Source organism: Camellia sinensis, chromosome 15 (genome assembly GCF_055761805.1).
Source record: "Camellia sinensis isolate YWXY chromosome 15, ASM5576180v1, whole genome shotgun sequence".
NCBI lineage: Eukaryota > Viridiplantae > Streptophyta > Magnoliopsida > Ericales > Theaceae > Camellia > Camellia sinensis.
In genome coordinates this window covers 51507358-51531458 of record NC_138975.1, presented here as the reverse complement: position 1 = coordinate 51531458, position 24101 = coordinate 51507358, and the positions used below count along the sequence as shown (strand labels likewise).

The 24101-nt window shown below is 39.2% G+C and overlaps 1 protein-coding gene and 1 pseudogene across 1 annotated transcript; one reads left to right on the top strand and one right to left on the bottom strand.

Moving 5' to 3' along the window:
* Positions 1-14164: 14164 nt before the first annotated feature.
* Positions 14165-16816, bottom strand: LOC114298176 (AAA-ATPase At3g50940). Its single transcript, XM_082907858.1, has 2 exons — positions 15680-16816; positions 14165-14830 (listed from the first exon to the last, which is right to left on the bottom strand). The coding sequence occupies exons 1-2, from the start codon at positions 16712-16714 to the stop codon at positions 14360-14362; spliced, it is 1506 nt and encodes a 501-aa protein (XP_082763984.1). The 5' UTR covers positions 16715-16816; the 3' UTR covers positions 14165-14359.
* Positions 16817-18347: 1531 nt separating this feature from the next.
* Positions 18348-19349, top strand: LOC145812990 (protein FAR1-RELATED SEQUENCE 5 pseudogene; annotated as a pseudogene).
* The last annotated feature ends 4752 nt before the right edge of the window (positions 19350-24101 follow it).

Sequence of the window (24101 nt, the reverse complement as noted above, 5' to 3'; positions counted from 1 at the left end):
CAAATAGCCTAAAATAGTCCTAAGACAATCAAAAATAGTGCTGAAAATGAAGTACAAAGAGCTAAAATAGTAAGCTACAACATGGAGCTATGTAAGGTAGTAAACAAAGCATAAGGAGGGGAGGCAACCCCTTCAATTTTTGGACTTCAAAACATGGTTTTAGCCACTGAAAAACCTCTGAGATTTAATTGTAAAAAGGTCAAAAAAAGTTGACAAAGAGGTGGAAAACACAAGGGCGAAGGCCTAGGAAGCTAGGTAGAAACAAGGGTGATCCACCCCTCCACCCTTATTGGCCTTAAATCACAAGTTTCAGCCCAAAATTTCAGAGTTTATAAAGCCTAAAAACAGTCTGAAAACAGTAGGAAAAATAGCAAATAAAGCAAAGCAACAAGCTAAGACTTATACCTCTTGAAGAGAAGAACACTCTCTAAGCAACAAATCAACACTTACACACCCTCAAGAGCTTAAAGTAGGCTCAAAAGTATCTCAGCTAAAAGACCACAAGGTTTGGTTTAGAGTGTATAGGCAAAGACTCAAGAATATGCAAGAGAGAGAGAATTGTAAAGAGAGAAAATATTTTGCTCTCAAATTTTCCAACCCTCAAAAATGGAAGGGGAGGTCTTCTATTTATAGAAAAACATGTAACTCCATCAGAAACATCCATACATACACGTGTGGGCAGATGCACGAACTTGTGGAAACACCTGGCACAGTTGGCATAAATATCTGCCAAAACACACTTGTGGCCGGTAGGCCACTAATGTTGGCCTGCAGGCCACACAAGTGGCCGACACCCAAAAACAGTGGTCGGCAGCCCACAAAAGAGGGCCGGCCGGTCCCAGGCTTTTTTAGGCTTGAAAAACTGTGGTTTTGGTCCAAAACAAGGCACAATGTATGCATGGTTTGAAGGCTCAAAGCTGTGGCATTCTACTGAGGACTTCAAGCACTTAACAAACATATACAAATTTGTCATTGGGTGTGCAAGCGGTGGTGCCCAAGTCGTAAGGGCTGTCAAAAATGGGGTGTCTACATTGGGTGGCCATTTTCTTCCTTTGTTTTTGTGTATGGAGAGCTATGATGGAGTCTCCTATAAGTTTGGGCACAGAGAAAGGAGCTTTAGGGTTTGCATTAGGATCCAGTGGTGCCTTGCCATTGCTTTGATCTTTCATAGGGGTTTTAATGGCAAGATGAGGTACCATGAGAGTAGGGTTGACTGCAAGAAGCCAAAGGAATTAAGGGTAAGCAAGAGAAGCAAGTAAATATATATATATATATATATATATAACAGAAGTGAATTGGTAGCTAAAGTAAGCTAACCTGAAGTCTTGAGGCTTGAAGTGGGTGGTTTAGAGCCTTGATTGTCAACAAACACATCTCTAAGACAAGTCTCAAGAGGTTTGGAGAAAATGACTGCAGCCATAAGGGTCCACCAATGTTCAAAACCCTTGGTGAGGTCGAAATAAGTGCTAAAGGCTTGAAGAAGGTTTTTATTCTCCACCTGGATCAGTTTTTCTTGTGAAGAATCTTTAATGTTGATCCTTGTCCATATTTCTTCTTGAATGGTGAAGTGAAGGTAAGGGCATGGTGTGCATTGAGTGAGTCTAAATTGTCTGGCCCATTGGTTAGAGCAGTAGTTTTCAAAGCTACAACTAGACATCTTAGTGGAGAAAATAGAACAACCAACTACGATGTGTCTGCAAGTGAGAACATGTTTCCATGTTTCAACTTGAGACCTTATTGGGTCATCTGTTAGGTTAGAGGTGTCCATGAAGAGGTGTTCTAGTTTAGAGGATGAGAATCGACAGTCTTGAAATGACTTGAAGAGAAGGGGATCTCTACCAAATGGAAAGTTGAAAAATGTAGTGAGGCATTGAGAAAAGCTAAGTTTTGGTTTTTCAACAATGGTTAAGATAGATTCAGCTTAATGGGAATCATAGTATTTGGTTTGGGTGGTTGTTTCTTAGGAAAATAGGCATACAACCAGGATTGGAAAAACCAGAATGGTCCACCATAGTTAGAATATTTTCTTATCAATAACGGAAAACATGCCTTTGTAGAGTGTGGCAGGTAAATAGGGAGCAAAGGGCATGTCTTGGCCATCTTGAAGGCACAAGGCCAGAGTTTTGTAGCCAGGAACACAGAAAAGGAACTAAAAAAGCCATATGAGGTAAAAGGCAACCCTTTCTTGGTTATCGATACGTGTATTTCTTTTGCCTTTCTATTTTTTGGTGAATTCAGTGTAACTCATGTCAGTGTTAAGGGTGAAAGGCACTTGTAAGGGTTCTAGCAAAGCACTAATTTCCAGCACTAGAATGGCAAGTCTAGTTAGGTGGGCTACATCAAAGACAGTTGGTGATATCATCCCAAATCCTAAGAGCATAAAATTACAAGATAGGGACCAGAAACATGCAGCAGCAGCTATCAACCATTTATTCATATTAAATTTGAGGGTCGACAGATGGATTACCTCTCTGATGCTGAGATGTTTCCACACATTGGAGTCATGAGCTTCAATATATTTGACCCAACTCTGCCAAGTGGAGTTTAGTTGCCTCCATGATTGAAGGGGATTTTTGCTATTTTCTCAATTTGTCTAGTTGAGTTTGGGTTGGTTAATGAGTAGGGTTTCACCATTAGCAAGTGGATAGTATGTAGCCAATTCATCTAGAAAGTATGCTGTGAATGTAGGGCCACGATTTTCTTTCACCACGGTGGTGGTGCTTGGGATCAAAGTTAAGTCAAGTTTTAGAGAAATAGTAAGGTCTCTAATGTGTTTGGAAAATTGAAGATGGTCCTCATTGGTTTCATCCTCTTTGGTGGATTTTGATTTCTTGGGTGCCATTGTTTAGGGTTTTGTGTTGTTTGGGGTTCTAGTATGGAAGTTTTGAAAGGAAGAATGGTAGTTTGAGAGCTTCGAAAGAGAAAGATAAGATCTGAAGTAAGATGAAGTTGAAAAGTTCGGGCTTTTATAGCTTGTGTTGGGCCCAATGCTTGGATGGGTTGAAATTAAATATTTTCTTTATTTAGGCCCAAAAGGTAGACTTGTTTAAGTTAAAAATCATTATTATTTATTTAACTTAAACAAGGGGGGTATTGTTTGCACCCATTTTTGTTGAGTTCTTGTCGACAAGTGGATCAACTAGATGATGACACACGTCAAAGTCAACATGAATATTCTCCATTAGTCAAAGGGACAAGTGACATTAGAGGGGTTGATCATATGCATTGAATGGCCCAGAAGGTGAAACAATTATTAGGCTAAGTCATGGACTTAGTTGGTTGCTTGCAAAAAGGATCTGGTGTCGAATGAAGACTTGGCTCTATCGATGAGAGGCCAAAAGTGTTGAGGGACACGTGGCAACATGGAAGAAAGACAATTCGACACGTGAAATTGAAAGTTTAATGAAGTTTGAAAGTTTGGAAGTGAATGAGTAGTTGCAGTAGTTAAGCAATGGCGGTTGCAAGACTTAGGGAAATCATCCATTTCTGTGGCTCACCGTATATGGGAATATCATTTTCAGGTACAGGTAGCATGCCACCTCCAAGGACATAGCTTGGGAGGCTAGAGGGGGACACACTTTTGTTGTCTTATTTCTTTTTGATGTATTACATGTAAATTCAAGCCAAGGGCTTAATGTGTAAATGAGTTAGTACTCTTTTATTGTAACCAAGTGTTAACTTGGAAAGCTGTAAGCCCTTAGGGAATTTGCTTTTGTCGTTAACATGTAATACTTTTTGTAATGGAATTCTGATGAATAGAAGTATGTGGAGTTTTTATATATCAATGCATGTCTATATTGATGGGTTTAATGTTATTATTTTGAGGGCGTTACAACTTGGTATCAGAGCGTACCGGGTTCGAATACTTTGGGTACATGAGAAGTGATTAGGATCACAATGGGTTTGTCTCGCTTGATAGAGACTTAGATGTAGGGTCATATGCTATGTGCTTAATTGATAGCATGCTTATGTGACTATGTGGGTATGGAATGTAGTTTCTAGGATGTTGATTGGATCCTTGGGTTGCTGGGAGTCTTGTTGGAAAAGCACTTGATCAATGTTGTTTCTAACCGGAACTCTAGTAACGCCTCGGGACTATCATTATCCGGAAATGAAATTCGTAAATGCTTATGTGTTTATGTGCTTACGTGGAGTGAATTACAGTTGTCCATGCATTAGGACGCGAGTGCTATAGCTTCGGCACATTTGTGAACGTGCTAATAGTCTTGGTTACCTTTATTAGGATGTCAGGACGAGGGCGTGGTAGGCGTGGCGGGCATGGTAGGCAGGAGGTACCTGTACCGGATGACGTTCCGGCAGTGCAGGAAGGAGTTGGTCAGAGTTGAGAATCAGGTTGCTGAGGCAGGGCCTTCTTTCCTGAAGAGGGAATTCTTCCGATCTAACACGGACGAGTTTGTTGGGGATCCAAAGGAGCCACTTAAGGCTGACGAGTGGTTAGAACAAATGGAGAAGACGTTCAAGATGCTTGGCATCGAGGACGGGGCTTTAAAGGTGACCTTGGCATCCTTCCAGCTGAAGGGAGATGCGGGTCAATGGTGGAAGTACGAGAAGGGCAGTGTTGGTGGTGCATGGGAGGCATTTGTGAATACTTTCCAGGAGAAGTTCTTGTCTTCAACTACTAGAGAAAAGCTGAGGGAGCAGTTTTGCCAGCTTAGACAGCAGGGCTTGTTAGTGGCCGAGTTTGAGGCTACTTTTACGAGTCTGTCCAGGTTTGCACCTGAACTGGTGGCGTCCGAGGAACGCCGTTGCTTTGAATTTGAGTGGAAGTTGAGGCGAGGCCTCAAGTTGAGGGTTGGTGGATCTTTCATCCAGGAGTATAGACGTTTGGTGGATGCTGCAGCTCATATGGAGCTCATGATGCAGGAGGAGGATGAGGGGCAGAGAGGCTCCAAGAGGAGCCAAGATGGTCAGGGTGATGGCAAGAGACAGAGGGGTTCTAACCCTCAGCAGTCTCAGGGTGGTGTGGCTAGATCGACCTTTCCAGTACCGAGTACGGGCTTAGGGAGAGGTAGTCAGGGAGGCTTGACTTGTTTTGCGTGTGGCCAGCTGGGTCACAAGTCTTCGGTTTGCCCGCAGAAGGGAGGGGGTCAGCGAGCTGCTTCTTCTTCAGCTAGAGCTCAGGGCCAAAGTCAGGGCAGAGGCCAGCCTTTGTCTTGCTATCAGTGTGGTCAGCCTGGGCACCTGAAGAGGTATTGCCCACAGTTGAGTGCTACTTCAGGAGCGTCTGGTTCTAGACAAACGCAGGGTTTTCAGCCAGCTCAGTCTGTGCAGGCCTCGAGGGCCAATCCGGGAGCTTCGTCGTCCTAGTCAGTGCAGCAGTCGTATGCTCCGAGAGGTGAGCAAGTGGATCAGGGGCCTACGGGGCACGTGTATGCTGTTACCACGCAGGATCTAGTACCGGCTCCATCAGTAGTGAGAGGTACTTTTCTGTTTTGCAACTCGGTTGCTAGTGTATTGATTGACACAGGGGCATCTCATTCTTTTGTATCTGCTGCATTTGCATCTGTTTTAGAATTGGAGTTGGCACAGTTAGCATCTCCTATTTGTGTGGTATCGCCTATTGGTGGTAAGTTAATCTTGAAACAAGGTGTTAGAGGTTGTGATATAGAGGTCGCCGACCATAGGCTTCCTTTTCCATTTGTGGTCATGCCCATGAAGGGCTTTGATGTTATTTTGGGTATGGACTGGCTATCGTCATACCAGGCTATTATCGATTGCTACCGCCAGAGGGTCACGTTATGCACCTTGAGCGGGGAGTGGTTCCATTTCTTGGGAGACCGGGTTGGTTGTGTTTTGCCACCAGGGTATGATTCGCAAGGGCGGAGTGAGCTTAGTGGTCTACTTGCTAGCTTTGAGAGCGGTAAGTGTGATGAGACCCATGTTGTGTTGCCGAGGGTGGTTTGTGAGTATTCGGATGTCTTTCCCGAGGACCTTGTTAGTTTTCCACCTCATCGAGAGATAGAGTTCTCTATTGATTTAGTGCCCAGCACCGTGCCGATTTCTATGGCACCCTATCGTTTTGCCCCAGCCGAGTTGAGTGAGTTGAAGATTCAGTTCCAGGAATTGCTAGAAAAGGGTTTTGTTCGCCCTACTGTTTCGCCGTGGGGAGCACCGGCCCTCTTTGCTAAAAAGAAAGATGGTGCCTTGAGATTGTGTATAGACTACCGGAAGTTGAATCGGGCTACGGTCAAGAATAAGTACCCTATGCCCGGTATAGATGATTTGTTTGACCAGTTGAAGGGTTCCCGTTGTTTCTCTATGATAGACTTGAGATCGGGTTACCACCAGTTGAGGGTCAGGGAGGAGGATATTCCTAAAATGGCATTCCGTACGCGGTATGGCCATTATGAATTTCTAGTGATGCCGTTTGGGCTCACCAATGCACCGACAGTCTTTATGGATTTGATGAACCGGATCTTCCGGGAATTCTTGGATCGTTTTGTAGTCGTTTTCGTGGACGACATCCTGATTTATTCGCCTTCAGAAGAGGAGCACGAGGCACACTTGAGAGTGGTGCTTGAGTTACTTAGAGCCCATAGGCTGTATGCCAAGTTTGGGAAGTGTGAGTTCTGGCTAGGAGAGGTGAAATTCTTAGGCCATGTGGTATCCGGGGAAGGGGTGTCTGTTGACACATCCAAGGTTGAGGCAGTGCAAGACTGGGCACAGCCTAAGAGTGTGTTTGAGATCCGCAGTTTTCTGGGATTAGCTGGGTATTACCGTCGGTTTGTGAAAGATTTCTCCAGGCTAGCTTCGCCGTTAACTAGATTGACACGGAAAGGGGTTAAGTTTGTGTGGAGTGAGACTTGCGAAAATTCGTTCCAAGAGTTGAAGGTTAGATTGACCACCGCTCTGGTTTTGATTATTCCGGAGAGAGGGTTGGGTTATGCGGTTTATTGTGATGCCTCACGAGAGGGTTTGGGTTGTGTGTTGATGCAAGAGGGGAAAGTGGTAGCTTATGGCTCACGTCAGTTGAAAATTCACGAGAAGAATTACCCTACACACGACCTAGAGTTAGTAGCCGTGATCTTTGCCTCAAAAATTTGGAGGCACTACCTGTATGGTGAGAGGTTTGAGGTGTTCTCGGACCACAAGAGTTTGAAGTACCTGTTTACCCAGAGGGACTTGAATTTGAGGCAGAGGAGATGGATGGAGTTCATTGAGGACTACGATTTTCAGTTGCACTATCACCCGGGAAAGGCCAATGTTGTGGCTGATGCCCTTAGTAGAAAATCCATTAGTGATGTAGCTTGTATAGCCATCCGGGAATGGGAGATGTTGGGTACACTTGGCGGGTTTGATTTGCATCTGAGCGAATCTGTTGAGGCTGCGGCCTTGTTTTCTGTTGTTGCGCAGCCTACACTTGTGACTAGAGTGTTAGAGGCACAGAGAGGTGACCTTGAGGTAGAATCCCTCCGAGAGAAGATCTCAAGTGGGAAGGTGGAGAAGGGTTTGACGGTGTATCCCGACCAGAGTGTGAGATACCGAGACCGTTTGTTTGTGACGGAGTCTTGCCGAGAGGAAGTACTCCGAGAGTTCCATCATTCGCGCCTTGCGGTGCATCCGGGAGGCACTAAGATGTATCGTGATTTGGGTCACCAGTTTTGGTGGCGGGTTATGAAAAGAGATGTTGCGGTTTTCGTATCGAAGTGCCTTACTTGACTGCAAGTGAAGGCTGAGCTTCAGAGGCCAGCGGGTTTATTGCAACCCTTGCCTATTGCCGAGTGGAAGTGGGAGCATGTCACTATGGACTTCGTTGTAGGTCTTCCGAGGACTTAGCGGGGTAGTGATGCCATTTGGGTGGTTGTAGACCGGTTGACTAAGTCGGCGCACTTCATTCCTATGCGCCTGAGAGATTCAGTAGATCATCTTGCCGACTTGTATATTCGGGACATAGTGAGATTGCACGGGGTCCCAGTGACGATCGTCTCAGATAGAGATCCTCGTTTTACTGCTAGGTTGTGGCAGAGTTTGCAGAGTGCCTTAGGTACTAAGTTGACCTTTAGTACGGCTTATCATCCTCAGACTGACGGGTAGTCTGAGTGTACTATTCAGATCCTTGAGGATATGCTGTGGGACGTGGGAGAGGCACTTGCCATTGGTGGAGTTTGCCTACAACAACAGTTTCCAGTCTAGCATCGGTATGGCACCGTTTGAGGCCTTGTATGGCCGACCGTGTAAGTCTCCAGTTTGTTGGGCCGAGGTGGGTGATGCACCTTTGTTGGGTCCAGAGTTGGTTAGGGAGACGACGGAGAAAGTTGAGCTTATCCGTAGGAGGCTTGTTACAGCCTAGAGTCGCCAAAAGAGTTATGCCGACCGTAGGAGGAGGGCTTTGGCATTTGGGGTAGGTGATAATGTTTTCTTGAAAATATCACCTAGGCGAGGTTTGATGAGGTTCGGGAAGAGCGGGAAGTTATCCCCTCGGTTTATTGGGCCTTTTGAGATCCTTGAGAGGATTGGCGAGGTTGCTTATCGTTTAGCGTTGCCGCCACAGTTGTCCAGAGTTCATGACGTGTTTCATGTGAGTATGCTTCGGAAGTACAAGCCGGATCCATCGCATGTGTTAGATTGGACCGACTTAGAGGTAGATGAGAATGCCTCGTATGAGGAGAGACCGATTCGGGTCTTGGATAGGCGGGATCAAGTCCTGTGTGGCAAGACCATCCCTTTGGTTAAGGTTTTGTGGAAACATCACGGAGTGGAGGAAGCCACTTGGGAACGTGAGTTGGAGGTCCGCGAGAAATATCTGGACTTGTTTGTTGATGAGTAATCTGATATTTAGATTATGTAATGTTGTTGGACTTAAGAGCTTTATATATGTCTTAAGTTGTAAAACATTGGTAATGTTCTGGTTTAATGAAAGTATGTTGTAGAACTTACCTTGATATGGGAGTTGATTATGATATTGCATATGTTGGCTATTATTGTAGAATTGGAGTTGTATCATTTATATTGATTATGGTATGACTGTGAACCATGCATGTTGGAAATGGTTGGAAATGGAAGAAAACTGCATGTTGATAATGCACTTGTAATATTTGTTGTGAAATGCCTCTTGAAAAGAGATGGAATTGACCGGTAATGGGTCGGGTTGTTTAATATTTTGTTGAAATATTATTGAGAATGGAGAAAACCTGTTTTTGAAAAACTTGTGTTTAATTTCGGGGACAAAATTCTTTAAGGGGGGGAGGTTATAGCGATCCCGGTTGTCCCTTTACTGTTCTGTTGTATTCCGGACTCGGTTCCGTGAGGTTGGTAGTGGTATCTATCTTGTTATCGTCCTTTAATTCCGCTTGATTGAGTTTTAGGAAGTTTTGTACAGGGTTTTTACAAGTTGGTTAGGCTTTGGTTTCAATTCCTTGTTGTTCAGTTTTTAGGCGATCCGCTCGAGCGGGTCTTCTTACGCTCGAGCAGGGATTGCATACCTCCAGTAGTTCGGGTTCCTGCAAAACTTCTGCAGATGTGATTTTTACGCTCGAGCGGGTTTGTTTACGCTCGAGCGGTGGCGCTCGAGCGGATTTGTTGGCGCTCGAGCAGGTAGTACTTTCTGGATATAGGTTCTGGGAGGGGGAAATCTACGCTCGAGCGGACTAGTTTGCGCGCTCGAGCGGAAGTGCTTTATTCTTGTGTCTTGGCGCTCAAGCGGGCCTTATTGCGCTCGAGCGTGTCCAGATTTTGTTCTTGGCGCTCGAGCGTTGTGTTCTCCGCTCGAGCGGGTCATGCGTATATGAGTTATCCGCTGGGTGATTTTAAATCACTTTTTATTTTCTTTTCTCTCTCTTACTTTTCCAAAAACACCATTGTTGAGCTTCTCACTCTAGAACTCTACCTTCTCTCTAGGTATTGATCTAGTAGGAGTGATTTTCTCACCTTTGGCCTTGACAAAAAAGTTGTTGATCGTCGAGGGCTATCTTGTGATCCGAGAAACTCGTGATTTCGAGCAAGTTCGTTTTCATCATCTTCTTCGTTGGTTGTCATCTTTTGAGGTAGGGATTTCTACTCACTCTTATGGTCTTTAACCTAGATTTTTAGTTGTTTCGATAGAGTGTTGAACTTGGGAAATTTTGGGACTTAGGGTTTCAAAATGTGTAAAAGGGTTTGAGGATTTTGGGCTCATAATATGTATCTTTGGTTTCAAAATGATGATATTATTGTTGGTTGGTGATATTGGAACCTTTGGGTAAATATCAAGAGTTGAGGGTAAAAGCCCTAATTTGCTGTTTAAAATTAATTGGTATAATTAATTTGGGAAAATTGTGAACTTATGGAATTGTGTTGGAAATAATGAAATTGGCTCATTATGTTGTGAAATGATGGAGTTGGATTTATAAATCGCTCGCTTTTGAAAACATTGATATTTTATCTGTTGGAGCTTTTATTATCTGTTTAGAAATAATTGCTTGGGCTACTGGTGGAGGGTAGTTTTGATTGTTGTAGACAATGCATGATGATTAGGCAAACTGAAACTAATCAATTGGATATTTCATAGACTATGACGGTTGATAGAATACATTAACGTTATGTATTGATTGATTGTGTATATGACCTTTGTGTACATATGCATTGTGTGTGTGGGAGGAGATAGGGGATGTGCTCCACGGTTTAGGGGAAGATAGGGGATGGACCTCTAAACCGGATGTTGTGTGGGAGGAGATAGGGGATGGACTCCACTGATACAGCTCATATGCTTGTCAGATAATGTGTTGATACAGCTCATATGCTTGTCATTGGAAGTGTTGATACAGCTCATATGCTTGTCATGGGAAGTGTTGATATAGCTAATATGCATATCTGTTGAAGTGTGGATATAGCTTGTATGCTTATCTGTTGAGATATTGATATAACTTGTGTGTTTATCTATTGTAAAAATGGAAAACATTTAATATGAGTCTTGGTCTCATATAAGTGGTTGCCCAGGTTCTGAGCCATTGATGGAAATTGTGAAATTGATAAGAAATGGAAATGGATTACGAATTGGTTTATGGAACACTTATAAATTGCTAATGTCTTAGTCATTGCTCATACTGTGTTTAGCATATCTCTACTGGGCTGTGGCTCACCCTATATGGGAATATCATTTTCAGGTACAGGTAGCATGCCACCTCCAAGGACATAGCTTGGGAGGCTAGAGGCGGACACATTTTTGTTGTCTTATTTCTTTTTGATGTATTACATGTAAATTCAAGCCAAGGGCTTAATGTCTAAATGAGTTAGTACTCTTTTATTGTAACCAAGTGTTAACTTGGAAAGCTGTAAGCCCTTAGGGCATTTGCTTTTGTCGTTAACATGTAATACTTTTTGTAATGGAATTCTGATGAATAGAAGTATGTGGAGTTTTTATATATCAATGCATGTCTATATTGATGGGTTTAATGTTATTATTTTGAGGGCGTTACAATATAAAGGCCAGTAATTTGCAAGGAGAAGGACGTCATCAACTCAACAACACTTGCTTTAGATTTAGTTTTATCTTAGGAGCAGTTCGTCTTTCGAAATAAGAGTAGTTTATCACTGTAATTTGTAAACCTTTGTGAACTTCAGTAGTTTCACTTTTAAAATTACTTTTGTTTACTTTGTAACTTTCCAATTGTTCTAGAGAAGTCCTCATTCCTTTAAGGCGTTTGAATCAATTACACAGTTGTCTGGTTATTCTTGTTTGATTGTTTGGTTTGAATTGTTGTTTAATCCCTGTTGATTGGGAATAAGCATAATTTTTACTAACAGGTTCATAGACTCTTTAGGATGAAAAGTTGATTTACCTAATGTATAGTATAGATATAAATTATTATTGTTATTATCTGCTTGACGTTGTGATTTTCTAATTAAAATTTTTACAATTAAAGAGACAAAAAAATTATGGTGAACATAAAAATATTATTGAAAGAAAAGAAAATATAAGGATGGTGATAATATAATGATAATTACATATTTTTAATTTATCACGTGATATCTTATTACCACATTTATAACAAACATATACAGAGACCGATTACACTAATACAATGACATACATGATATGGTTATTAACATTTGATAAATATATGAAGTCTGGATCCTCTCCAGCCTTCCTCTCCGGCCCTCTCTCCGGTCAACGTCCAGGATTTGGTCACGTCACCCCTAACAAAATCTAAGGCTCAGATTAGCTAAAAAAAAAAAAAAATTTTGTGCTATATTGCTTGCTCTCTCTCTCTTTCTTCTCCTCTCTTCTCCGTCTCTCTGTTCCCAATGGTCGGCAACAACAACAAATCTACGCCACTGACGACCAATCACTCTTCTCTCTCCCTCCTTCCCTCCCTCCCTCCCTCCCTCATCTCTTCCTAACGCTGGCTGATCTAAAATATGCAAATTTACCACCAAAGTTTCAGAGATTTAAAAAATCATGATTTAAAAAATTTGCAAATCTTTTCTTTGAATCATGGATTAAAATCATGATTTAAAAAATCTAGGTTTGTTTAAAAGTTAAAATCCCATATTCAAAGAAACAGCTGGGTGTTAAAATCATGGGTTGAAATTTAACAGCTTTTAAAATCATCAAATGTTACAATCATCAAGTCACAAATTTGAAGAGTTATTGATGAAGAATGGGGTAGGGTGGAGAGTTATTGATTTGTACATGGATTTTGCTCTGAAAGAATTCAGATCTAGAAGAAGAATGGGTCAGGGTGGTGTTGGGTTGGCTGAAGCTAGCAAGGGTGGAGGTGGGGGAGAGGAGTCCAGCGGGTCGCGGTGGTGCGTAAGGGTTGCCGAAGGGTTTGGAAAAACTGAAGACCCAAATCTGCCATTGTGAGAGGGAAAGAAGAGTCAAAGCACTTGTGAGTGAACACACGAACTGTCCAAAGCTTCTTGAAATTCAATTTTATTTTTTTATTTTTTTATTTTTTAAGCTAATCTAAGCCTTAGATTGTGTTAGGGGTGACGTTGCCAAATCCTGGACGTTGACCGGAGAGAGGACCAGAGAGGAAGGCTGGAGAGAATCTGGACTCAAATATACGTGGTCAAAGCAATTTTAGATGAGTATGACAATAAGTACCCAAAATTTTATCCCGAAAAAAAGTATATTGTTTATATACAAACATCTTTTAGTGTTCTCAAAAAAAAAAATCTTTAGTAAAATTTACCCTTTGAATAAATATGAACCACACATTATTTTTCTGAATTAATTTAGGGGAAATAACATATCAGTTGAAAAATTTTAAAAAAAAATTAAAAATAGATACATGAATTAAAATTTATAAACTTTACCATATATTTGTAATTATTTTTTTAAAGTTGGCCTGATTTATAATACTCCATTAATTTATCACCCAAATTATATATATATTTTTTTTTAAGCAATACTCAATTTTTCAAAACTATCAGCCATTTGAAGCATTCTAGTTTTTCTGGTCAATTAGGTATTGGCAAAAAATTAAGGGAAAATCATAATTAGGTAGAGCTTTCACAAAATAACTATAGATTTGTAAAAAAAAAAATTGAACTTTAATTATTAATGTTTAAAAAATTTACTATTGACTTGAATTTTTATAACCTTACATTCAATTGAAGGTTCTCCTAAAATTTATTCATGATACCCAAATTATTGAACTTGACACACATCTAGTGATCTAAAACTAAAACAAAAGAGAATGGTTGGAGGTTCATTAGATTTGTATACATACATGTATAACTTTAGATTTGTATATATGCATGTGTCTTTTATGCCTCAATTCAGAAGCAATCAATAAAAAAAGTTGAGATCAATCAAAGCATTAAACTTTAGCAAGGAATATGACTTCTTCACCAATGGTACTCTTGCCAAGCTTATTATCATCTTTGTTGCCACCATGCTCAACGTCTACATTGATCATTATGTAACTCTATTCTAATTTTTGATCTATTCAAATATAAAGGCAAAGGTTAGAGAAATTTATAGGTACAGCTAGGTTGTGAAAAGGAAAAAATAAAAAGATGAAAAGGCATAATTTTAGGTTTTCCCATTCTATATTTGTGTGATTCTCTCCTTTTAAAACCCAAAAATTATGGGATGGTTTTCATAATTTTAAATTTTAAAATTTATTTCTTAACAAGCTAACTAATTTTAAAAAATTCCTATTTTTTAAATAAAAATATTAGAAAAACTAGTTTGAGAGATTAGAGCTCTCAAACATTAGTTTGAACATATTTTATTTATTTGTTTGTTTAATTCAAAAATTACAACTTCCATTAGAGAAGTTGTAACTTCCATAAAACCACCATATTAGATAGTGAATATATCTCACGTTAGTTACCCAAATATTATTGATTATATATATATATATGTGTGTGAGCCACTTTTTGGAGACATGCTTACATCACAAATTAGTCAAGACAAAATCTTAGACACCTTTGGCATAACTTCCAATCCAAAAGCTTTTTGTTCAACTTCAGGCGCTTTAGTTTCTTCGTTCTCGTTCTCCTTCTCCTTCTTCTCCTCTTCCTTTTCCTTTTCCTTCTTCTCCTCCAGGAACCTGATGAGGCCTCTCAGAGCCCTCTCAGGCTCATCGCTCTTCATCAATTGCTCGTCTATTTCAGCCGGAGTCACCTTCTTTATCTCTATCAATACTTCGACCTTCAAGAAGAGCGGGTGCTCTGTAATTCCAAGGTAATTGGAGGCAAGCAATTTGAAGCCGCAAGGGGTGCAATAGGACATGTGGATGTGCACGTCCATGCGACCTGGGCGCAACGTAGCAGGGTCGAGCTTGTCTTTATGATTTGTTGTGAACACTATGATTCGCTCATCCCCACAACTTGACCACAGTCCATCGGTGAAGTTTAGCAGTCCTAATAAGGTAACCTAAAATTCAAAAAAAAAAAAAAAACATAAAATGGATTAGCAACTTGTTCTCGATGGATGGATGGACCTTTCTTAGGAAGAAAGAACTAGAACTATGTAGGAGTCTTTTAGGTCATGTTTTACAAGCGAATTAGAAATTTTTTCGTACTACACCTTGGTAATACTATGGGATTAAGGTTAGGATCAATAACATATAACATGGAGGATACTTGTTATGTTTGATTGTGATAAGAAGAAGATTATTTTTACCATTGAATTGAGTGTTTTGGCTAATTAGAGAGCCATGGGATTAGAAATACCATGGAGGGGGTGGTGTTATTAATCCCACCATCGGACTAACAATCTCATTGCATTGTGCAAATCAAACATGTTTATTAGATAATTAAAACTCCTAAATAATCATCAACCATTCAAAGATACCATGTCAATGTAGACACATTTTTAGTAACATCCCAGTTGTTGAACAATTAGCAAGCACTCTGCTAAAAATGTGAACTGTCATGGTAAGGTTGTAAAACCAATCATGATAGCGTAGTCCTATTTCACTTGTTAGAAACTCCTTTCAAATTGATTTATTATGTAAATATTTAAAATTTTATTTTAAAACTTGTTAAAATTTAAGTGGAATTTTACTAACTTGTAATTGCACTTCACTTGATTATATGTACTACAATAAAGCAAAATAACTCAAACCTAGCTTGTAATGGGCTCACTTAGATCAGATCCAAAAGTAAAAGTCAAATTCAAACAAGTTTTGACTTTTTAAGACGACATGCAATTTAGAACCAAAAATAAAAGAAGGGAATGGACAAAGGGAGTATATGTGTGTGTTAGCAGTAGTTTACTTACACTAGAACCTTGATTATACCCATAAGGATCCCTGCCTCTGGCCGCGGCAGCCATAGCCTTCATTCTATCTTGCATCTCAATGGAGCAATCAATGTCTTCCACAACTAGTATCGATTGGTTAGCCGTCGTAATCAGCAAATTCCTGAGCTCCGAATTACTCCTCAAATCAGTCAACTCCAAGTCATACACATCAAAATTCAAGTTATTGGCCATGGCCGCGATCAAACTCGACTTCCCCGTCCTAGGCAGACCAAACAACAAGTAGCCTCTCTTCCACACCTTCCCAACCCTCCTGTAAAAATCTTTCCTCTTCACGGACCTCTTCAGATCCTCCACTAACATCCTTTTCTCATCACAATCCATCGCCAACATATCGAAATTCGCTGGATGATCCAGATTCACCGACTGCCACGGGCTGCTGATTCTACCTCCCATCATCATCCGACTGTCAAGATTCAGAGTGAAGAGCTTCAGAGTCTTCTTCTGATCCTTGGCGATCTTCGTTTTCTCCAAAACGTAGGGCAAGTACTCATCGATGACCTTGGATTTGTGCTTCTTGTGGAATCTGAGTTCAAAGAATTGGAGCTCTGTTCGGAGTCTCGAACTGTAATGGTCATGGGGATCGGGAACGTGCTTGGCTGGGATTTTTTTGGAGATGAATTTCCAATTGAGCTTGAATCCATTGAAAGTATCGGTGAGACCTTCATTTCGTTCCATGGAGAGGTTAATTTTGGTTTCCTTTTCGAGTTTGGTGACTCGGAAGCGTTTGGTGGAGGGGGTGATGATGGTGCCGAGGTAGATTTCGGCGGCATGGATGATGTGATTGCGGTTGAGGCCGTCGAATTCGTCGATGACGAGAGTGATCTGGTTGGAAAAAGTGCTGAGGAAGTGGCGGACCTTGACGGTGATAAACTGTTGGAACTCATAAGGAATGAAGTCTTTCGCAACGGACCGGACCACCATCACCGTCGTGGCGGCGGAGGCAACCGCCGATATCACTACTTTTGTCGAAGGAATTTGGATGTTTGACAACATCGCGATGGAGATTTTTCGATAATTTTGGGGTCTCAAATTCAATATGATGTGTGTTTAGGAAATGATATAAGAATTGGGCCAAATTAGAATTAAATCAAAGAAAGGAGGGGAAAAAAAAAATAGAAAAGGTCCCTACCCGTTCTCCAACCTAGCGTGTAGACTGATGAAAGTGCATGTATAGTTTTTAAGACTTGCTGAGTCACCTAATCTAGAGGAACACGTGCCTGTTTGATAAGGTGGTCAGGTTTTAAGTGAGAGGATCCTCTAGAGTAATCCCTCTAGAGTGGTCTCCTAAAGTGGAGAATCGGGCGGCTCTACTTAGTCCTCACCAAAAAGACGTCGTTTTGGCGAGTATGTTGGGAAAAAAAAAAAAACAGATTTTTCGATTTCAAAATTCCCCCCTGGCTGAAGGCGACGTATATCATTCGAGCGGGAAGAAGCAGAGCCGTGAAAGAAGGAGAGAGGGAAGAAGAGTTAGAGAGGCTGCTCCGTCGTGCATCCTGTCGGCCCACCGTCACAGTCGCCGCTGTCGTGCATCCCATTGAACTCCATAGAACAGTGCATCCCGTTGAACTCCATAGAACAAAACAGGTACGAAGATCTTCTCTTTCCATAAATCTATGTATGTATATATGTATATATGTCAACAGTGGTGAATGGTGTAGAATGTATCTGAGCTATTTGTGTTGTTATCATCAACTACAACCTGCAAAACCAGTACAAGACAATAGAACCCATGTCAAGTGTTGTTTGTTCGTTACTAGTGATTTTGATTCCCTTTTCAGTTCCTTTGTATGGATTGATCGTTGTTTAATGTCTCATTCCAATGGGAGTTACCTAGTAGGGAATCTTCCAGATTTGATTAGTTTCTTTTTAGTTTATCTGCAGATTTGATTATCTTCCAGATTTGTTTATCTTCCAGATTTCATTTTAGTTTATATTTAGTTTATCTTATTCCAAAATGCCAAGTGTTTTTTAGTTTATCTGCAGATTTGATTTGATTAATTTTTATTTTTACTTTATTTTTTTCTTTGCAATTACTGGAAGTTTCTTGATCTATCTAAATTGAAAAGGATTAGCCTTAAATTAAAGCTTTGGTGATGTATAGTTGATGAGAAGTAACCTCACAGTTGAAAATCAATTATTAATTTAGGAAGTGTCTATTGTGCTTGTTTTTCCTTTTGTCAATTTGGTTTCTAATTAAATGTGAGGAAGAAGAAGAAACTTAAAATGTTTATTATTAGAGTATTTTCTATTTAAGGCCCAAGGAAATACAAATTAAACTAAGCATATGATCAGTCTTTTTAGTTTTGTTGCACTTATTTTCCTTTGAACTCTTAGTTAGCAAACATGGGATTTCAGATTATAGAAAATGACTAGTTAGAAATATGGAAAGGTAGCTGATGCTTTACTAGTGAATTTATCTGCTTCATTTCTTATTTGGCCTGATATGGTCTAGTAATTATTGATCATAAGAGAGTAAAAATTATTAATTAGTAGAATTGTTCCGTGTTTCTTTATATATATTCAGGTGGTACGTTTGTTATTCGTTGATTATCTTATTCAGTTTGTATACAGTTTTTATGGTAATATTGAGCACTTCTTTATTTTTTAAGTGATTTGGCACATTGATATGGAACCTAACAATCATGAGAATGACGGGGGTGAGTGTGATTGGAAGCCTAGAGTTCGCATGACATTTGATACAGAACAAGAAGCATATGATTTCTATAATACTTATGGAGGAAGGTTGGGCTTTAGTATTAGAAGGGGTTATGTAAACAAGAGCAAAGAGGGGCAAATCACTTCAAGGCAATTTGTTTGTAATAAGGAGGGATTTCGGATTGTCGACAAGCGAGATCCATTAACAAAAAATCCTAGGCAGGAAGTAAGGACTGGTTGTCAAGCTCGACTTGTCATTAAGTGGGATAGGAATATGCAGAAATTTTTTGTTAGTGATTTTGTTGAACAACATAATCATATCTTTGTACCAACAGAATGTACGCATATGTTACCATCCCAAAGGAAGATATCTGCATCACAGGCAACCGAAATAGATTTAGCTGAAAAATCTGGAATCCGTCTTAATGCTGCATTTGAGCTCATGGGTACTGAAGTTGGTGGAAGGGAGTCGCTTGGGTTCACAAAACTGGACCAAAAAAATTATTTGAGAACGAAGAGGCAAAACAGTTTAGCATATGGGGAGGCAGGTAGCATTTTGCAATATTTTCGTGACAAATCATTGGAGAATCCATCTTTTTTTTACTCGGTCCAATTAGATAACGAGGAGCACATTACAAACATATTTTGGGCCGATGCTCAGATGATCATGGATTATGGGCAATTTGGTGATGTTGTGACTTTTGACACTACTTACAAGTTAAATAGTGCACATAGACAATTTGCGTCTTTTGTTGGATTTAACCATCATAGGGAAACTGTGATATTTGGTGCAGCTTTGATGTATGATGAGACCATCGATTCTTTTATATGGCTTTTTAGAAGATTCTTGGAGGCAATGTCAAGTAAGGCTCCAAAAACAATTTTTATGGATCAGGATGCTGCAATGGCTAAGGCCATACCTATTGTCATGCCTAACACAACCCACTGCCTTTGCATTTGGCATTTGATGTAAAATGCATTAAGGCATGCAAATTCTATCTTCAAGGATAAGGCGATGAAGGATAAGGGGATGAAGTGTGTTTTATACACGTTTATGTACGACATTGAGGATGAGGAAGAGTTTATGTTAAAATGGGAGGAAATGCTTGACAAGTATGAAGTAAGAGATAATCATTGGTTGAAGTTAACATTTGGGGTGAAGGAAAAATGGGGTTGGCCATATGTTAGAAATGCATGGGATGCGGACATGAGTAGCACCCAACTTAGTGAATCCTTTAATGCTTTGTTGAAGGATTTCATTTAGTCTGATCATAACTTAATACAATTTTTCATGCATTTTGATCGAGTTCTGTTTGAGAAAAGGTACAAAGAGTTACAAGCCGAATATGCTCTATGCCAAAAGTTGCCAAGGGTGAATATTAAAGTGAAGATTATGGAGCAAGCTGCAGATGTTTACACAAATAAAATTTTTGAAGAATTTCAGGATGAGTATGTCAAGTCCCTTGAAGTCAACATTGAAGAAATTGAAAATGATGGTGAGAGTACCGTTTATACGGTTCTTGATAGTGATGGTATAAAGGTGAGGAAGGTGAGGCAGGAGTGTGATGATTCGGTCACTTGCAATTGTAGGAAGTTTGAAATGAAGGGCATTCTGTGTAGTCATTGTTTGAAGATCCTTAGACAAAGACTCAAATTGAAAGAGATTCCTTCACAATATATTCTGAAGAGATGGACTAAAAAACCAAGATCTGAAAATGTGAAAGATAGGTGTGGGCATGATATTCAGGTTGATGTAAGATTGCATCGAACTTCACGTTATAGGTCATTGATGGCAATATTCAGATCAGTAGCGTGTAGAGCTTCTAAAAGTGAGGAAACATATAATTTGACAGTCGAGAAAGCGGATGAATTAATTGCAGACATTGAAACCATGTTAAGCACAAAATTCAATATGCCTTGTTCAGATACTATTCAACAAGAAAGCCCCCCCAACACATGCCCCGAAAGCTTTGAAGTGGATGGTGTAACGGATAAAAATGTAGTCCAAGCAAAAGGACTGAAGAGAAAAGAGTGCACTAGCAAGGGACGAAGGCGAACAAAAGGTGGTTTGGAGCTTGCGTTGGCAAAGAAAAATAAAACAAGTTCACATAATGCTTCTCAAACTTCCATGTCTGTTACTCCTCAAACTCCTCCCTTATTTTCGGCAAGTGCTCCTGAAGCACCTCCCTTAATTCCTCAGTCGGCTCCTTTATTTTCAAGTGTTCCTCAACTTCCTCCATTCTCGCCGAGTGTTCCTCAAGTTAGAGCTTCTTCGTCTCAATTTATGTATCCCGCCTATGATGTAAGTTAGTTTAATAAAAAGTTTTAGTACGGATTTGTGGCTGCCTATTATCATTTTATATTGATATGTGTTTGTTATTGTTGCAGCCAAGTTTTCTTCATCACAATATGCATTTTTCAATGCCATCGATGTATTCTGTCCATGGTACCTATCAAGCATTGCTTAACAATGCAAGTAGTTATCACTCGCAAGCTTCAAATAGTCCCGCATGTAGTGAAGTAATTTTTTTTTTCACCTTTCCTCTTTTATTTTGTCATTCATTCATTTAAAGTTCCATTTTATTTTATGGTTCCTTTGATGTAATATTAATTTTTTTTTTTTGTAGGTACTATATGGTTGTGGTCGTGGCCGTGGGCATGGGGATGTGGATCACATGCCAACATCTTAGTGTTATTTTGTTTTGGGAATTTTTGTAAATTTTTTGTTGGATATGTAATATTCAAAACCTTTCATCAAACTGTTGCTAAAAATTTTCTGTTGAAATTACTCAGTAAATGTTGCTGAAACTAATGTTGAAATGTTGAAATTTTGATTAATTTTTGAAATGTTGAAATGTTGAAATTTTCTGTTCAAATGTTGAAATGTTCCTGCTGGCAGCATTCCTTGGGTGCAGTTTGTTAATTGGGCTTGGCTAGAATTTTTTCTTCATGCAACTTGTTGGTTTCAACTCTAGGAAAGGTGGAATAATGAATTCACTCTGCTGACCTGTTGTGAAAACATGTATTTTCTTTTGTGTTAGTTTTATCAGTGTCATCATCATATATATTAGGAATTACGATTGATACATTTAGTTCAAGATATGAGAACTTGAAGATTTTAATTTTGTTGGTCGAGTTTTTGAAGAATTTCAGGATGTACATTTATCCTGATGTACATTTTCTATGCAACCTTGTCTAATCTACATCTCTGTATTGACAGTAAGCTCCTTGCTTGTTTTTGACTGATGAGTTGGGTCAGGTTTGTTTTTGATTGAATCAGAAATTAGTTGATGGCATGATAGTGGTCTGTTATCTTTGATATAATGTTGTTATGCAGGAAACACTTCTCAACCTGCTACTTCGAGATTATCTCCATTTCAACTTGTATGATCAGTCAGAGAAGCTGAGGTCAAAGGCACCTCGTTTTGAAGCTCATTCAAATCAACAGGCAACTCCTATTTTCATTTAAATCAACTTGAAAAAATCTACCTTTTTGATCTTATTGCTGAAAAAAGCAAACAAGCTTTATACTAACCAAACGCACTAAGCTTTTTAAGTGCGACTGTGTAAGTATGCGATTTCAAATTTTAAGTTAAATAAGCTGCAAATAAGTGGAAACAAATGGGGCCACCTTGAGGATCAAAGAGGATAATAGTAAAAATTTTACAAATACACCTTGAACCAGTTCTTGATGAAATATTTGGCAGCATATATCAATTAAACATATTTGGCAGCAGACATCAATTTGGCAGCATACATCAATTTGGAAACCTGTTATACACACATTTCAACACATTTCATAATCAATACCCACTTTAAAAATTCAATACATTTCAACACATTTCATAATCAATACCCACTTTAAAAATTCAATACATTTCAACACATTTCATAATCAATACCCACTTTAAAAATTCAACACATTTTATCTCAAGGAAACCTGTTATACACCTTGAACCTGTTCAACCTGTTCATTGAACGCCTTGTTATTCAACTTGTTGAACCTGTTCATTAAACACATTTTAATTCAACATGTTCAACCATTGTCCAAAAAAATACACTGTTAAGAACCTGTTCATTCAAAACATAGTTAATCAATATACTTGTTTTTTTCAAACCATCACATATAATACACACTGTTAAGCACCTGTTCATTCAAAACATAGTTAATCAATATACCTGTTTTTTTCAAACCATCACATATAATACACACTGTTAACCAACCAACATAACTCAATAGATTTCACAAACCAAAGATTCAACAGATTTCATCTCAAACAAACCTGTTATACACTTGTTTTTGCAAGCCGTCAGATTTTTAAGCACCAAAAAAAAATTACAAAACAAGTAGAAAAGTAGATTACAAAAGTCGATTTGCAAGCCATCAGATTCATAGCATGTTCAAAAACCCGAAATACAAAAGTACACTGTTCTTGAATACACAAAATACACAAAGTATATTACATTGAGTCATTTACATGATAAAATACAAAAATACACAAAATACAATGACATAAGTCATTGCCTTGAACATCTTCTCCATCCTTTGAAGCCTTCTATCATGCTCACCAAGCCTTGTCCTTAGATCATTAATTTCTTCTGTTCTTGAATCTGTCCGAGGTCCAGCATTGGTTGAAGTTGATGCGGTAATGTCGTCGTCGTCGTCGTCATCTGCAAACCACCTGAAGTAATTGCATTGGTCGTTCGTAGACTACAATGAACAAGAATTAGTTAATCAATAAAGGACAAATAAAATTTGTAAAAAGTCACAGATTCATTTATATAACAGGTACTTGCATATTTGATTGGGCAAACAAAATAGACACGTCCTTTATTTCCATTTGCATTGGTTTGTACAATACGCACGGAAGCTATTCTTCCACAATTACAAAACCTTGGATTTAATGTTAAGTTCGTATTATTAGTAGAAGATGAAGCCATTTGTTTATCTGCATAAAAAATACCAACAGATTCAACTACAGATTAGTAGAAGATGACGTTCCAATAGTTTATGAACTCAAAATCCTTGGGAAATTTAAGCAGCAATAAAATTGAAAACTAAGGGGAAATTGTGAGAGCAACTATATTAGTACTTGTTGAAAATGTGCATTACTATTTTGTAGCAAATTTCATGGTATTTTGACACACCCATAAGAACTAAGGGAAGCACTCAGCCACTCTTCATACAACTTACCTGACTAAGCAACAATATTAGCAACAATATTGCTATAGTGCGATCAAACATGCATTTCATGTAAAACACAAGCATAGGAGAAATCTCCCTAGTGTGATTCTTGAATGACTATCTAAAGTTACCAGAGTAGATGACAGTGCAGGATGTTTCTTCAGTGGGCTAAGCAAAAGCTGTGTATGAAACTAATCTTATTGAGAAGAACCTAATGAAGAATGGATAGTACAGGATACAAGGGAGGTTTTTTTCTTATGGAAGAGGTAGCTGAGAGAGTTAAAATATTGGAAGGAAACTAACAATTGAAAAACAGTGTGCATGCAGGGCTGATTGGTATGACTTGGGTTTGGTTTAAAAAAAAAAAAAAAAACTCAATTATATTGCATATGTTTTCCTATTGTTTGCTCCAATATTTCTTTATCTAAAGTTATGAATCTTTGACAACATTTCTTTATCTAAAGTTATCTAAAGGGCAAGATGTGTATTTCATAAATCATTTTGAGTATGGAAGAAACTATATCATTCTGTTACATACTG